Source organism: Scleropages formosus, chromosome 6, assembly GCF_900964775.1.
Source record: "Scleropages formosus chromosome 6, fSclFor1.1, whole genome shotgun sequence".
NCBI classification, from domain to species: Eukaryota; Metazoa; Chordata; class Actinopteri; order Osteoglossiformes; family Osteoglossidae; genus Scleropages; species Scleropages formosus.
Genome location: NC_041811.1, coordinates 12,119,680 through 12,134,836, shown reverse-complemented (window position 1 = coordinate 12,134,836; position 15,157 = coordinate 12,119,680). Strand labels below are relative to the sequence as shown.

The 15,157-nt window shown below is 44.8% G+C and overlaps 1 protein-coding gene across 7 annotated transcripts in view; it reads left to right on the top strand.

The window, feature by feature from the left end:
* Window positions 1-15,157, top strand: part of LOC108927205 (retinoic acid receptor RXR-alpha-A-like) — a 139,949-nt gene that overhangs the window by 41,860 nt on the left and 82,932 nt on the right. The window contains exon 1 of one of the 7 annotated variants that reach the window (XM_018740327.2): window positions 1,879-2,095. The exons of the other annotated variants lie outside the window; for them this stretch is intronic. Within the exon in view, the coding sequence (XP_018595843.1) occupies window positions 2,068-2,095 (28 nt within the window). The 5' untranslated portion in view covers window positions 1,879-2,067. Of the gene's footprint in view, window positions 1-1,878; window positions 2,096-15,157 lie in introns of those variants that run through there. 7 annotated transcript variants of the gene reach the window in all.

The window sequence follows — 15,157 nt, the reverse complement described above, 5'->3', positions numbered from 1 at the left end:
TCCCTTCCCCCTCTGGCCTTACGCCCTGTGTTGCTGGGTGAGGCTCTGGCTTCCTGCGACCCTGTATGGGATAAGTGGTACAGACTGTATGTGGATATATAATATAAATATATATGATATCACATTTAATAATAAAGGCATTATTTGTCTGGACTTATGAGGGGGTGTGGTGGCGCAGTGGGTTTGACCAGGTCCTGCTCTCTGGTGGGTCTGGGGTTCGAGTCCTGCTTGGGGTGCCTTGCGATGGACTGGCGTCCTGTCCTGGGTGTGTCCCCTCTGGCCTTACGCCCTGTGCTGCTGGGTTTGGCTCCGGTTTGCCAAATCAAGAAGTTATAAACATAAATAGTGGGTGTAGAAAGTATTCATCAATCCCCCAACAGTTACCTCTGTTACAACACAGAATTGGAGTTTTTTGTACGGTTAACATTAGCTTAGCATTGATTCTGACTAGGGGTGCGGTGGCGCAGTGGGTTGGACCACAGTCCTGCTCTCCTGTGGGTCTGGGGTTCAAGTCCTGCTTGGGGTGCCTTGCGACAGACTGGTGTCCTGTCCTGGGTGTGTCCCCTCCCCCTCCGGCCTTACGCCCTGTGTTACCGGGTTAGGCTCTGGTTCCCCGTGACCCTGTATGGGATAAGCGGTTCTGAAAATGCGTGTGTGTGATTCTGACTAAATCGCAAGTGCATGGAGAGAAAAGAGAATTTCAACAATCTGTTGATGGGAATGGACGCGTGTGTGCAACGACCCATTTAAATTCACCGAATTTACCAATCTTAGAGTTAAATACAGCGATGTGTACGACACCACCCTGTCGGTCTTTGCGAGAAAAGCCAATACGGAGACAGACAGCGAGAAAAATTACACACGTACGCACGTGTCAGAAGAAATTGCCTCAATTTTTTTGTACCACAGAGGAGGAAGCAAACGTTATGAGAGAGACACTGCGCTCACCGCGTGGGAAAATCGCAAGGACGTCGAATCGCAAAGTCACGGACGGTACGCGTTTGTAGTCCTAAATGTGCGTTTCTGAAAGTCGCCCGGTCACCGACAGGCCGAGCTGACCGGGCGTCCACCGATCATCTGTAGAGCTGCGTCTCCTGGGCCGAGCGGGGCGCCATCAAATCTTAAACCGAATGGGGAGACAAAGACATGGACGACGAGCGAGACGGACAGACTGACGGAGACGTGCAGACGGTCGCTGAGAGAGACAGACGGACAAAGACAGACGCACTGACAGAGAGACAAGCAGACGGTCGATGACTGAGACGGACCGAGAGACAAAAAGACAGACCGTGACAGAGAGAGACCAACAGTCACTGACAGAGAGACAAAGACAGAGACAGATGGACAGTCGCTGAGAGAGACAGACTGACAAGGAGGGAATGACTTGTAGGGGTTTGTGGGACAAGGGGACACTGAGTCAAGGTGCATTCACATGTCTTTATTGTGGGACTCTGAGGCTGGGCGAGGTGTTGGGGACAGAGAAGGGAATCAGCACTGGGTCTCCTCTGTCTCTCAGTCCAGAGCAAGACAAGTCCTTCCTCACTCTTTCTGTCAGGCACTGGCGTAAATACGGGAGTCATGGCAACTAGAACGAGTGAGAATGAGGGACAAAACGGTAAGAGAGTGACAGTAGAAGAAAGTGTGTGAGAGAGGGAGAGAGAGAGTGTGTGTGTGTGTGTGAGTGTGAGAGAGAGAGAGAGCGAGAGAGAGAGAGAGAGAGAGAGAGAGAGAGAGAGAGAGAGAGTGGAGGGGGGGGCGGAGGAGGATCGCGAACAGAAACTAGTTACATTCGCCGAATTCTGACAGTGACGAACGCGGCTTCTCGCGCCTCCTCGAGACTGTCACTTTTCGCGCCGGATTCTCCTCGCGCGCCGCCGCCGCCGCCGTCGCCGCCAACAGCAGCGCCTCGCGGTCTCCGTCGAAACTCACAAAAACACACAGACACAGGCAAACACACACACACACACACACACACGTACATATACACACACAGGCGCACATACAAACGGAGTGAGAGAGAAACACTGGCGTTGTTGGCTGGCATGAGCTAACTCGCAAGAAGAAGACATGGAAACCAAACCTTTCCTGTCACTCGGTAAGTCCACTTTGTTCCTCCTCGTCAGCTGCCGGCGTGTGTGTTGTTTTTTTTTTTCATTTTCATCATGTTTTCGTCACTAGTCTATTTTGTCACGCGACAATTGTCGCTATCATGCCGTGGTACGAAGCGGGACTGTTGAAAAACCGTTCTGGACACACAAACACACAGATTGTTACCGCGGCGCGAGCACGAGCACTGCAGGGGGTGCCTGTCGAAATACACACACACACACACACACACACACGGCCGTGTTGACATTCGGTTCATCTGTGCTCCTGTCACACACACAGTGCGTGTTGTATAACCCCGGTCGGCGCTGTCCGCGAGTCCGAAGTGACAAATTTGAGTCAGTGTGTAAAAACAGTGACATTTCCATTAAAGAAAATAAAAAAATAAAAGTGACATGATTTCGGCTGTGTGTTCACGCTTTTCACACCCTCGTTCTCTGTCCCCGCTCGTTGCCCATAAACTTACCAATTAAAACTTTTGCAGACCGACGCGCCGCGTCTCAACTAGTAGTAGTAATAATATAATAATGATTATAGCAGCTGTCCGCTCGCACAGCTCTTGAACACGATTTCTCACGCATATTTAATTTGACAAAATATTATGAGTATGAATCAAGACGACGCTGCGCCGTTTGAGTCGGAAAGTGTTGAGCCGGCGACATGGCTCGCGCGCACACACACACACACACACACACACACACACACACACACACAGTCCTTACATAAACACAGCCTGGGACATAATAATAAATAATGATCGATAAATGGCCCGTTCGGGGTGGACGCGACCGCAGGAATGACTCATGCAAGTGTGCAGGAAGTTCACACAGAGGCATACTGCAAAAATGAAAAAATTAATCGTTTTGATTCCCTCTGTCAGCTGTGGAAATGTTTTGGTCTGGTCACCCCACAGTACAGAATAAGTCTCCCTTCCTGTCACCATGCGGTAACTTGTGTTTGCTTGTGTGTAAGTAGTGTCCAGATTAGGGTCATTGCCTTGCATGCTGAGGGTCTTGGGTTTGAATCCCACGCCTGCTGTCGTACCGTTGATCAGACCGTTACCCTGAATTGCTACAGTACCCACTGTGTGAATCGGCCAGTTATTTCGAAGCTCACAGTTCTCCTTGGACAAAGGTGTCAGGTAAAGGAAAGATTGACGCTAACTCTGCTTACCTTATTTTCGAACTTCGCCGCACAACTTGGGCTGGAAAGCGAGGCTAAAGTGTCCACGCGTGGAGAGACGGTCGAGTTTCCCCATCCCGGCTGAAGGTGTCGAGGAGCAGCAAGGCCCCGCAGCCTCAGGGTTCATGGGTTTTCTTCCTTCCACCGAGCTGACATCTGAAAGCCGCTCAGGTTCTTTTAAAGTTCCAGATTATTAGGAGAAAGTGCAGTTTGTCATCATAAGTGGTGAGGGAAATCAGGGTAAAGGTGTTTGATCGCAATGCTGACAATAGCGTTGAAATGTGCAGTTTCACGGGGGAAACGGGGAGTGGTAGTGTAGACCTGGGGACAGATTGAACTCCGATGTTTACTTTAACTACTGGACTGCCCTGATTTTCATTAGAATGCCAGATATGGAAAAACATGACATTTCACGTGGAATACAGATATGAGATCAGTATAAATTACATGACTTCAAAAATAATATAACAGTCATTACTTTTACGTAACAGTGAATGCACTGAAATTATGATTTTTAAAATGGTCTTTCAAGTGAAAAATAGTAAATGTTCAAGTTTATATTATGTGATTGAGTGTGAACTTTAAAATTGATGTTTCAATGGCAAAGAGTACCTTGATTAAGAACATAACCTATCATGCAGGATCACCTCTATAACCTGCTAAATTGGGTTAGGGTTGTAGCCCAGAGTGTTCTGTCCCAGCATGGGTTATTTTTAACCCCACATTTCTTTTACAGTGCTGTCTCTTTGGGGTCATGGCATCGTGATCTGTCTGCATACACTAAGCTGGAATTTTGTCACACACACACACACACACACACACACACACACATTGGCAGAAGGGCAAACATCAATCAGCGTGCACACATTCATTCTGCCATGCACACATTCATGTCATTTACTTTCGGACACTGTTTCGGGGTTGAAGTCATGGCTTGGCACATTGCGATGAGTTCATATGTAGAGGTGTGAGCATGAATAAAACAGTGCGGTGCCCTCATATTTCTGTATATAAATCTTGTTTTATTGGCATAATGTAAACACACAGCTAAATGTTGAGTACTGTGTAAGTAAGCATGCTAATACACAGCAGCATCCATAGAACCTGAGCTTTACCAGACTCTTTTTAGAGAATGACTTACTAGATACCGTATGCTTTTTTTTGCTGCTGTGGCTGTCCATGCCCAACCTTCGAGATGACACTTTTAAACAGGAAGAGATATGCAAGTGAAATGTTTTAAAAAAGGTAAGATGCAATACGGATGTGGAAAACCACAGTCTCTGTCAAGCAACATTTGGCTGACTGATCTTCTTTCAAAATAAAGCCTTAAACACGCACAAGGCCTGGGTGGCAAGAACCTGTGAGTTTGAAACTGTGTATTTGCCCTCTCCTCAGGACCAGAACACAACTGTCTGCATCCTAACCCTAACCCTCACCATTGCTGCTTCATCTGCAATCAGGATGTAATTCACAAGAGGAGGAGCACGTTGGTGTTCTTTTTTCCTCTCTGGAACAGGTTTGGTGCGGAGCAAAGTCGACATTCTGCTCTGAAGTCAGACTTCAAGTCCAGGCTATCTCTCATTTCCAGGGAACTTGGATGGGAACAAGGATTGTCGAATGCTGATAGAGTGGCAATCGACACTTGTCCCAGTCTAAACCTAAATCAGTGGGAATAAATGTTACACAATGACAGTTTAAAAAAAAAAAAATCATTCATTCATGCATTATCAATGTAAGGTCATGGTGGTCCCTAACCTCTGTGAACCTAAGAGACTGCAGAGCATTGCATTTCCTAAGTGACTAGGGGTACGTGAGGCTAGTGGATCTTCTCAGAAACTAAGCTCAGGTATAAGTATAGTATATCCTACAATAACAGGCTGTAATAAAGAGTTTAGTCGAACAGATTTGGGAAGTAATTTTTGAGGAGAGTGCTCAGTTGAGAGCACTCTGCTTTTGTTGGAAGCACGCAGACCACCCGCTTATTTATCTTATTTTCGGCAGCCCGGAGAATTTCCTGAGCTTCCTGTGTTGTGGATAAACACCTCGATTCAGGGTGGATGGTGAGCAAGGACCCCCCCACTCCTCCCTTCCCCTGACGTTCATCGTCTTTAATAAGAGACTGGGAATCACATTGTAAGGAAAGGGACAGGGGAGCAGTCTTTCAGGGGGGTCTGGTTTGAAGTAAATCAAAGGTAATACTGGCTGTGTGTGTGTGTTTGGGTGTGTTGTGGTGGGGGGTGGGGAAGCATTGGAACTTGGATTTGTGCCTTTAAATGTGAATTTTAGTTTACAGCGCAGTGGTTTTGTGTTTCTACAGCGATGCTCCCCCACCCCCACCCCATTGTCAATGGCTGCAGCTGTCATTTTTATTGGAGAAAGTTTATATACAAAGTTAATGGCTTAAAACGACAGCTCTGACTTTTCTCCAGACAACTCCCAGCCCCGTGACCCCTCCTCAACCTCCCCAACCCCTATCAAAGGCAAAGTGATCCCTTTCAGCCTTGACCTCGCAAAGCCGCCCATGGAGGGCTGTTTGTAGGGAATAAGTGGTATGGGCGCGACCAAAGGTGCAGCCCAGAGAAGTTGGGGACCACTGGGGACTGGTAGAGTGCTTCCGCATGGACACGTAACAGAACATGTCTGCTTGCATGTACCGTGATGCAATGCTGTGTTGATAAGGTGTTAGAGCAAACAAGGTTGTGCAAGTTCAATGAAATGCTCTAGCGTTGTGCATTTCTAAAAAAAAAACCTGGCGGGTTCATGATGAGACCAAATGAAACAGAAGGCTGGGTACTGTAAATCTGCTGACAGGTATTTATGGATGCTTTGGCTGAAACTGTGACTTCATTTTTGCCTTGCGTTATTGATACAGCTTTACTCACAAAGGACAGACTGCACTTTATCCCTTAAAACCTTGACCTCTGCCCCCAGTGTGTGTGTTTTTTTTCTCAGAAAGATGTTTGCCTCTGACTTCAAAGCTGCATTGCAACACCTGAACTGCACTGATCGGTACACATGTATTTTTTCCCCATCATGTGAGTTCAGCTGTTTGGGCTTTAGGGTGTTCTTCAAAGCAATTATTATGTAATAATAAATGTAATTCCATGTCAATTTCTGAACTCGAGTTTACTTTGTAGTTTGCACCGGAGGCGAGTTCCTGTGCACACCTCTGTAAGGTACCTTTAATCTCCATTTGTGGGATTGAATATATTCCACATGCATGGATTGGTGCTTTTGAAGTGAGGGAAACTCTCTGATGGGATTTGACCCGATCTTACATTTAATTCGCAGTGAGTGGAAGGTCATACTGCCCTCTGAGCCAGTCTGAATGACTGTGTGCAGGAGAAGCATGGTTCCGCACCACAAATTTTGTTCCTCTTGTGGCTGATTTGTGGATTCTTGTATATGTTGCATTTGCATTATGGATTATTGCATTACATTTTATGTTTTTCTTGTTGCTTAGCTCATGCTTTTTTTCAGGGAGATTCACATTACTACCCATGTCAGTAGGTCTTAAGATTTTTGATTGAGTTTTTTTGGGGAAGCAGGTACATGTATTTACTGAGCACTTGTTTTGAACTAGGAATGCACTGGGGAATCACACCCTCGCCGCATTAGGTCTTTATGTGTTATGGGCATGAGAAAAGGTGTGATAGAGTGGAAGTGGGATGCTGCTCACACAGTGATGTTATGTTTATTTTTACCTATTTATTTATACCTTGTATAGTGCAGGAAGGTCAAAACACTTCCTCCTATTAGTGTGTCTTTTTTTAAAACTCCAACAGCAGGGTCCCTTCCTGGCGTTTGAATCAGCAACCTTCAAATTACAAATCCTCATCCTTGCAACCTGCTGGCCTGAAAGTCAAGATAATGACTTACATCCGATTGTAGCTTGAATCAGAATGACAGCATTTCTATTTTTTTTTCTCCGTGTGTTTCATAAATTTAGCAATCTGCTTGTGCATTACATCTGGTACTCACAGGTCGAGTCGCTCCGAGTCTTTGTACAGTTAATCTAACAACAATACCTGTCTGGGTCAAGCACTGCTTTAAGCAAATGGGCACGTTTTTTCATCAGTTGAAACACCACCTGTCAAGGAAAGAAAGCTTCCAATGTCTTCAAGAAAGGTACTTCATTGTGCTTCTGTAACTGAAATACATAACGCTATCTTCGCACAGCAGACATTCATAGAGAATATTTGTTTTCTTTTAAGCCATGTGAAGGTATTAGCATTTCCTGGGTCATGATTTTTCAGACAGTCTCAAAGACTTTTACTCCGCAGTTAAAAGTAAGACACTTGCCAGTGTGGCGTAAGGCTTGTCCGCATTTGCCTGCTTCACCGTCTGTCTCATGGTTTGTGGCTAGTCGGTGGGGCTTGCTGGGACTCAAAGCCTGGGATGTAGGGTTAGCGCTGCTGGATAGTGCTACTACGTCTGTCACCTTGTGAGGTGCCAGGCCAGTCTGACAGGAAGACCACTGAGTTGCACGGCAGAGAAACAGCTTGTCTGGCTCCGTCCGCACCCCCTCCCTTCAGTACACCCCCAGCTTAGAAACACTTCTGCAGTTCCTGGAAAAAGCTTGTGTTCAAGTAGCTGTGGGCAGGAAGTGCAGTAGTAAAAAGGTTGAGGACAGGAGGGGGGATGGGTGGAGTGGTAGTCTGGGGCATTAGTTCCAAAAACAGAGTGCTGCGCAGAGCAGTCGCAGGAGATTAACTTGCCCCTTTGTCCACTACAGTGTGGGCTGTTAAGCTGTAGGCATCGTTTCTCAGATTCTGTCTGGTCCATTCTCCCTGTTCCACTGAACTTGAGATTGTCTTCATTTTTTGAATGACATAGAAGTGACTTGCAGGAAACAGTCAGTTAGCAGTCAATAACAGCATTGCAGTTTGGCATGGACTGGGACCATGTGAATGATGCTGTGGGTCTGAGCTCCCTGCGAGCTGCATGCTCTGGTGCCATACAGGTAGCCCATCCTGTTAGCTGGGCTTTGGTGCCTCCGTTCATGCTCAAAATAGCCACCTGCCTGAACTGCTGAATCGCAGTGTGTGCACTGTTAGAACTGTGAGACGGAAAAACTCATACAGGTGTCACAATATTACTGAAACTGGACAAACCTGCATCAGTGTACAGACAGAGGTCTGACTGCTCTGCACACCACTTTGTTGATCAGTGCCTAACTGTTACAAAAAGTTTTTTTTATCAGCTTTGTTCCCCCAAAGCAATTTACAGTTTTTGACCTATTTATACAGTAAGTACTTTGATTAAGGGTACTACAATAGTAGAAAGGCTTGACGAAGTCTAATTTATAGAAATTGGTAATGTACTAGTTCTAGCTGTTGCATTGCAATCTGAAGGTCTCAGGTTTGACTCTTACACCTGCTATCACGCCCTTGATCAAGGTATAGTAACCCTAACGTGCTCCAATAAGAAATCCTACACGCGTGTGCGCGCGCGCGCACACACACACACACACACACACACACAGAGTCTATAACCGCTTGTTCCGAGCAGGGTCGCGGCAAGCTGGAGCCCATCCGGCAACGCAGGGCGCAAGGCAGAAGGGGGAGGGGACACACTCAGGATGGGACGCCAGTCCGTTGCAAGGCACCCCAAGCAGGGCTCAAGCCCCAGACCCACCACACAGCGGGCACCAGTCAAACCCATCGCACCACCATACCCCGCTGATAAGAAAGCCTTACTGTATAAATAGGTGAACCGCTGTATATACCGTGTAGACCTAACATTGTAAGCTGCCTTGGACAAAGATTCTGGATTAAAAAAATATATAATTTCCCATACTTTATCACAGTACTTTCTGCTGTCTTGGTAACTTCACAGTTCTTGTGTTCTAGTTGGTGTTGTAGTAAATAGCTGTTTTAGGAACAGGTTTTCAACAGTTTTCTGACTGTTATAGTTAGTAGTTTACGTGTTACTCGTCCAGTTCTCTCCTGATAGATCTATACAGGAGTTTATTAATCTGTGCTTGTTCTACATGCTGATTTATTTGTACTGTGACTATCTGGTCTACTCAGTATTTTAAGGAGCTTTTCTGAATAGCACTTCAGAAAACTCTTGTCTAAGGATGGCTGTCTAATAATGTCTTTTTTTAACTATAGCTCGTAAGTACATCTGTCATATTACATTTCTCAGGTGTGATCAGATATTACACACATATTAGATCGGTGTTACCCTGCCAGATTTAGTGAGACGAACATCAGAGTTGATTCCTTGGCTAATAAAACCTCCTCCTTTTCCTCAAAAATCCAAATGAGGATTAAAGTGTGAGGTGTTTTTTAGTAGGAGACACGTTTTGTTTTTGCTCTCACTGAGCTGACAGCAGGAATGATTCACCGTGTGTTTGTAACACTCCTGTCCGAACGTGTCTCCCTGCCTTCTGTTCCACCAGCACATTGCTCCCACCAAAGCTCCAGCACTACCTCCACACAAGGGGTTCTTTCCTGCTCCAAAAAAAACCATTGGTTTTCCCAAACTGGCAGAGAGAAACTTCACCTGGTAAAGGAACATGTATCCTAGAGTGACTGCAACACAGTATAGGTTGGGATCTTCTGTTTGGTCTGAGAGCACTTGTGTGTGGGCTTTGTTTGCAAACTGACTTTCTCTTTTTTATCCATGACCTCTTGGTGGAAGCAGAACTGGTGAGCCTGATCTTGGCCATATTGCCCGTAGCCCACTGTTCATTAAGGTTGACAGGGTGAAGGACTCTGTTCCATGTGTCCCAAATGTCACATCTTCGGACAAAATTAAGACCCATAAATTCCAATCAATAAAAGACAGCTGAGATCACAGACTTGAATGGCGACGATTCTATCATATTAAGACTTAAAAGTGCTATTGACCATTTCCAAGAACGAAGTCTGAGAGAAGAGTCTGTCTGTATGTCTGGCGTATTCCGCAGTCAGTGAAAGTAGGTGATTCATGCAGAACTTTCAAATGTACCTGACTAACAAAACAGTTATTGTATTTGTCCTTGCTGTCATAATAAAATGCAACTAGCAAAGAGATGTTGCTGATGTTGTCACATGATTTGATTGCCCTGTATGTCTGAGGATTTTAGTATGGGCACCTTACCATTGCACAGGGGAGCAAAGCCCTGAAAAGAAACGAGCAACAGTATTCCTAGTGACTCAGTCGGTAGCTACATATGTCTCCCCAGTCCTTTACATTCCACGCCCCGTGCATTCCACAACCCGCAGAAACGGCACCGACAAGTTCAAGTGTCGTACCAGGGTGGGGTGTGCGTGTGTCGGGGGGGCTTGGGGGAATTTCTTCTGTTTCTGTTAAAAGCCGGTAACATAAGACAAGATCAGACCCAAGATAACATCAAAGTCAGAAGAGTTGGAAAAAAAGTGCAGTTCCCAAGTTTGGAGGGTAAACGCCAACAGCTTGAGTATTTTGCTGAGACAAGAGGATGACGTTTAGCTCTCCAAGAGAGCAGGAAAGGCCAAAAGGTCGCCATGAGGTCTACTCTGAGGTAGAAAAATGTGATGAAGTTGGAGGATAATTCAGAGTGATTTTAGCTTAATGGCAACCTGCCTTACTGGTAGTAGAGATTTGGTCTACTTACACCCAAGTCCTTGAAGTCCTTGATTTTTAACAAGGGCATCCCACTCTCTATTTCAGTCTCTCCCAGTTTCAGTGTTTGCTTTCAACAATCCTAACATCGATACAAGTTTAGTGTTACAGAGCTAAAGTATTTAAAGTAAAACAAATTTTCAATCAATTTATTTAACTAAATGATTCATTTGTTTCAAATTCACCTGTCCTGTGGTCACACTGGTGAGTTAATTTTGCTAATACAGTACACAAGAAACGCATTACTTTTAATAGTCAGTTACTTTGAAAAATTCATATGTTTACACAGAAAAAGTTAGTGTTACTCTAAAGTCAAAGCTACCCTCCCCCATTTCTTGCTGTGCCCCTTCTCCGCCCTTTCTCTCGTTTTCTCAATGAAAGAATGCCTGGAGTGTTTATGGTGGGATCCTGAAAGATGTCTGGAGACCACAGGGGCCATAAAACTTGCACATTGGTGTTATGTGGGAATTGGGTGGAGCCACATAAAGGCAGGAAGATTGCAGAGGTCCGGAGAACAGACCATGGAACAGGCTATGGAGAAACGACCATGGCTTTGGGAGGCAGGGGAGGGGTGTCTGTAGGGGCATTTTAAGTATAGGTGAAGGGGTATGAAAAGAGGAAAGTCCTGAAGCAACGGGAGCACATCTGCAGCACCTCAGCAAACATTTTAGAACCATCTGGTGAAAGTTGCTGGAATTTATGGGGTCCCTCCTGTGATTGAACTTGTTTTCTTTTTGCCCCGTGGTATGGTTTTCTTGCACCTTCAAAGCTGCTAGTAGTGATGCTGACAGCATTCTTAGTTAGATGAAGGAGACACCATTTACGGTGTAGGTGGAATAACTGCACAATTCTCTGGGAACAGAGTTACCGTAAACCTCCATGTATGATTTCCTTCAGTGAAACCCTGCTTATTAAACAGTAATTTGGGGAGACCTGTCTACCACCGTGCATCAAAACACAATCTCACCAATTAACTTTCCTTGAGTAGGGTACAGGAGCAACTAAGGACAGATTTGTGACCTGAAGGTTGTCAGGTCATGTCTCAATAGGAGCCTTTATGTAGTCCCCTCCATCTTAACATACTGGATTTGAATTGTTCTAGTAGACTTTTGTAAACAAATAAAAGTGTAAACCACTTATCATAATTCAGTTTGCTAACCAGCAATAAAATAATACTCAAATGTTCTCACCCTAGAAAAAGGCAACCAACATCTACAACTGCTTGTCCCAAGCGGGGTCATGGTCAGCTGGAGTCTATCCGGCAACACAGGGTACAAGGCTGAAGGGACACACCCAGGACAGGACATCAGTCCATTACAAAGGGCCCCAAGCAAGGCTCAAGCCCCAGACCCACCACACAACAGGCACTGGCCAAGCGTGCTGCGCCACCATGTCCCCTCTTAAAAAAGAAGCCTATTTCAAATATTGCTTTCCACAATAAGTACCATTACTTAATACAGACTTTTATCTAAAGCGAGTTAGAACTTTTGTACAGTGAGCTACTTACCATTAATTATTTGTTCATACCTCTGTGTAATTTTAGTTGTATATACTCTGTAATGCGGATTAAGTATCTTCATTGAGGGTACTAAAGCAGGAGCAGAAATTTGAACCCAGACCTTTTGATTGTAAGGCAACAGCTTAAATCACCATACCACCTGCTACACCCATGTCTGTGTATGAACTCTTTTGTGTGTGAATTAATTTGAGGGAACCATTAGTGGTCATTACCGTTGGATCTCTAACAAGATGCAACTGTTTAAACTGCTGAAAAAAAGCAAATGTTTAATCTCTAATGATGCAGCCGATCCCCAGATTGTTGCGAGTGTTTTTGTGTAACCAGAAGCTGCTATAATGAAACTTTTAATTTAGTCTGACTTGAATATCCTTTTTTCACACCCATTGTTTCTACTCCACTGTAAGCAGCTTTGCATTTCAGATGCTGAGGCATGCAAACATTTCGCCGCACGACCCAGGCCGAGTCTAAAATCAGAAATGCGTGGGTGTGTTTTTTGTTTTTTTTCTCTGCACAATTTGTGAAAAATGTGTTTCAAAGTGGACTTAACAGCAAGTATTGGGAATTCACAGCGCAGTTTTAATTAGCATCTCTGAGGACCTTGAAACAAGATTCTCTGTTTGTTTGGCTACATGTCCGTGGGATCTCTCGCCTTGGCTGTTGCCCACGCGCTGTGTTGTTCTGTATGTCCGTGCTAGAGGCAGCAGCTCCCTGAGAGCTGCAGATTGAGCCCTGCAAAATGAGGCCTTCTTTGGGTCTCGACAGAATGCTAGAAGAAGGGTTCTTTTCTCAAGGTGGCATCTGCATCCCCTTTCTGAGTGCTGCCAGTAGAGGCTAGCTCTGCTTTGCTTAGAGCTGCCAGGCAAGTTCTGTGCATAGGTGCAGATAGCGCTCCAGCCAAGCCTACCCTGTCATCTTCCCCTCTGATGCCACCCTTACCCTCTCTGAAGATCAGAATGCCATGCAGGGCTCACAACCAACAATCTGGGCTTTGCACATTCACCAAGGTCACGCAGTGGTTTGCACAGAAGACGTACAGAGGATGTTGTTCAGGAGACCTGGGGCCGATTGGTGCTCATTAAGGGAATTGACTGTCTTGGAGTGAGCGAGTAGGCAGCTGATGAAGCTCTCTGAATCCTTAACACTGCTTCTGTCATAATTTTTGTCTTGCTGAAACCCTGTTGGCTTTATGCATGTGGCTAAAGTAAAGCGAGACAATGTAACCGGACAGATTCAAGGGCACCCAGTCAAGACCATGAGATATTTTCCGCTACAGAAGCGAGGGGAGCAGTGCAGACCACCATCCTTTGTATGCCTTTGGACTACATTAAGCTCATCCTCTGCAGCGGGATCTCATCCTCATAGATATTTTAAGACTTTTATTTTAAAAAGCTGTTGGACTCTTTTGCGATATGTCTGCCTTGAAAGGGGGTAGGGGGAAAAAAAAACACAGTTGGTTCATCATCATCTCTTGCTCTGTCTGGGCACAGGGCTATTTTCTCTGTGTTGTGCAGATGGCCTATATGTTTCTGCCTGGCTGGTCAGGGAAGCGACAGGTTGGGGAGGGGGACCATCATCCCCGCTCTCTGGATGCCTTGCTGCCCGCTTCTGCTGAATCAGTCCTGCTCCGCTGTCTACCTCTCTTTGCCTCCTCAGACACACAGACAAAAGTCTTAACTACTTTGACTAGCTTTCCTGGAAAGGAGCAGCATCACAGAAAAACACAATTTGCATAAACATTTGCAGGGGCAAGATAAGGACATGGTAGCTGATGGCCAGGGGTGTAAAGAGAGCTTCCCGGGTTGTCTTCAGGTGTGTGACGGTTGAGTGGTTGAGGCTCAGAGGCCGGGCACATCGCCCATGTCACTCGACAAGGTGTCGGAGTTGTGGCCAGAGAACTCCCAGCGTGTTCTTATACAGCTTTCCATCTGTGTCAAAAGCTACCATTTTATTATAATTTTTTTAGCTGTCCATAAAACTAAATTTGTCATTCTGTCTCTATAACTCGGTGTCTTATACTTCAGAAGAGAGACGTCTCTTCCACTGGTCTAACTTCACGTGCTTTTAAATAAGTCCTTTGTTTTTTACAGAGACCTTTTTTGGGAGTGTCTTTCAAGAAATAATATTACTCTGTGAAATATTCATCTTTACTGAGTGGCAAGATTTCATTAATAATGATGCTTGTTATTTAAAAAAGACCGCTGTTTAGCTGTCAAGATAAAGTCTAACCTTTTTCACATTCTCAGTTGTTTTTTCCCCTCTTTGCCTTACAGTTTTGATGGTTTTATCCTTATCACTGACCTGTCATGTAATTTTACCTTCATCTTTGGCACTAATAATCAGTAGCCTGTGCCTTCACCGTTTGCAGCTTGAGTCAAATCTCCAGAATGTTCCAGCCATTTTCTGAAAGATAGGATTCTTGATAGCATTTCAGTTTCTTTTCTTACTACACTAACATTTGTGAATGTGATTTTCATTTTGGTAAGACTAATAAGATCAACTTTAAATGTAGATTCTGGTGGTTTGGGAGTTTTCAAATAAATCCTTTATATTTTGTATTCTTTAAAAAAAAACCTTTGACATTGGGGATAATATACAAACATGTATAGAGCTTACATCCAAGTTCATATTTGTAGGACTGTTCATGAACTTTTCACCAGATTTTTTTAAATTTAACATATTGAAAATATACTACATATTTTTACAAAATAGTGTTTTGTGTTTTTTTCCTCTGGTTTTCTTTTCGTTAACCTGAATTCG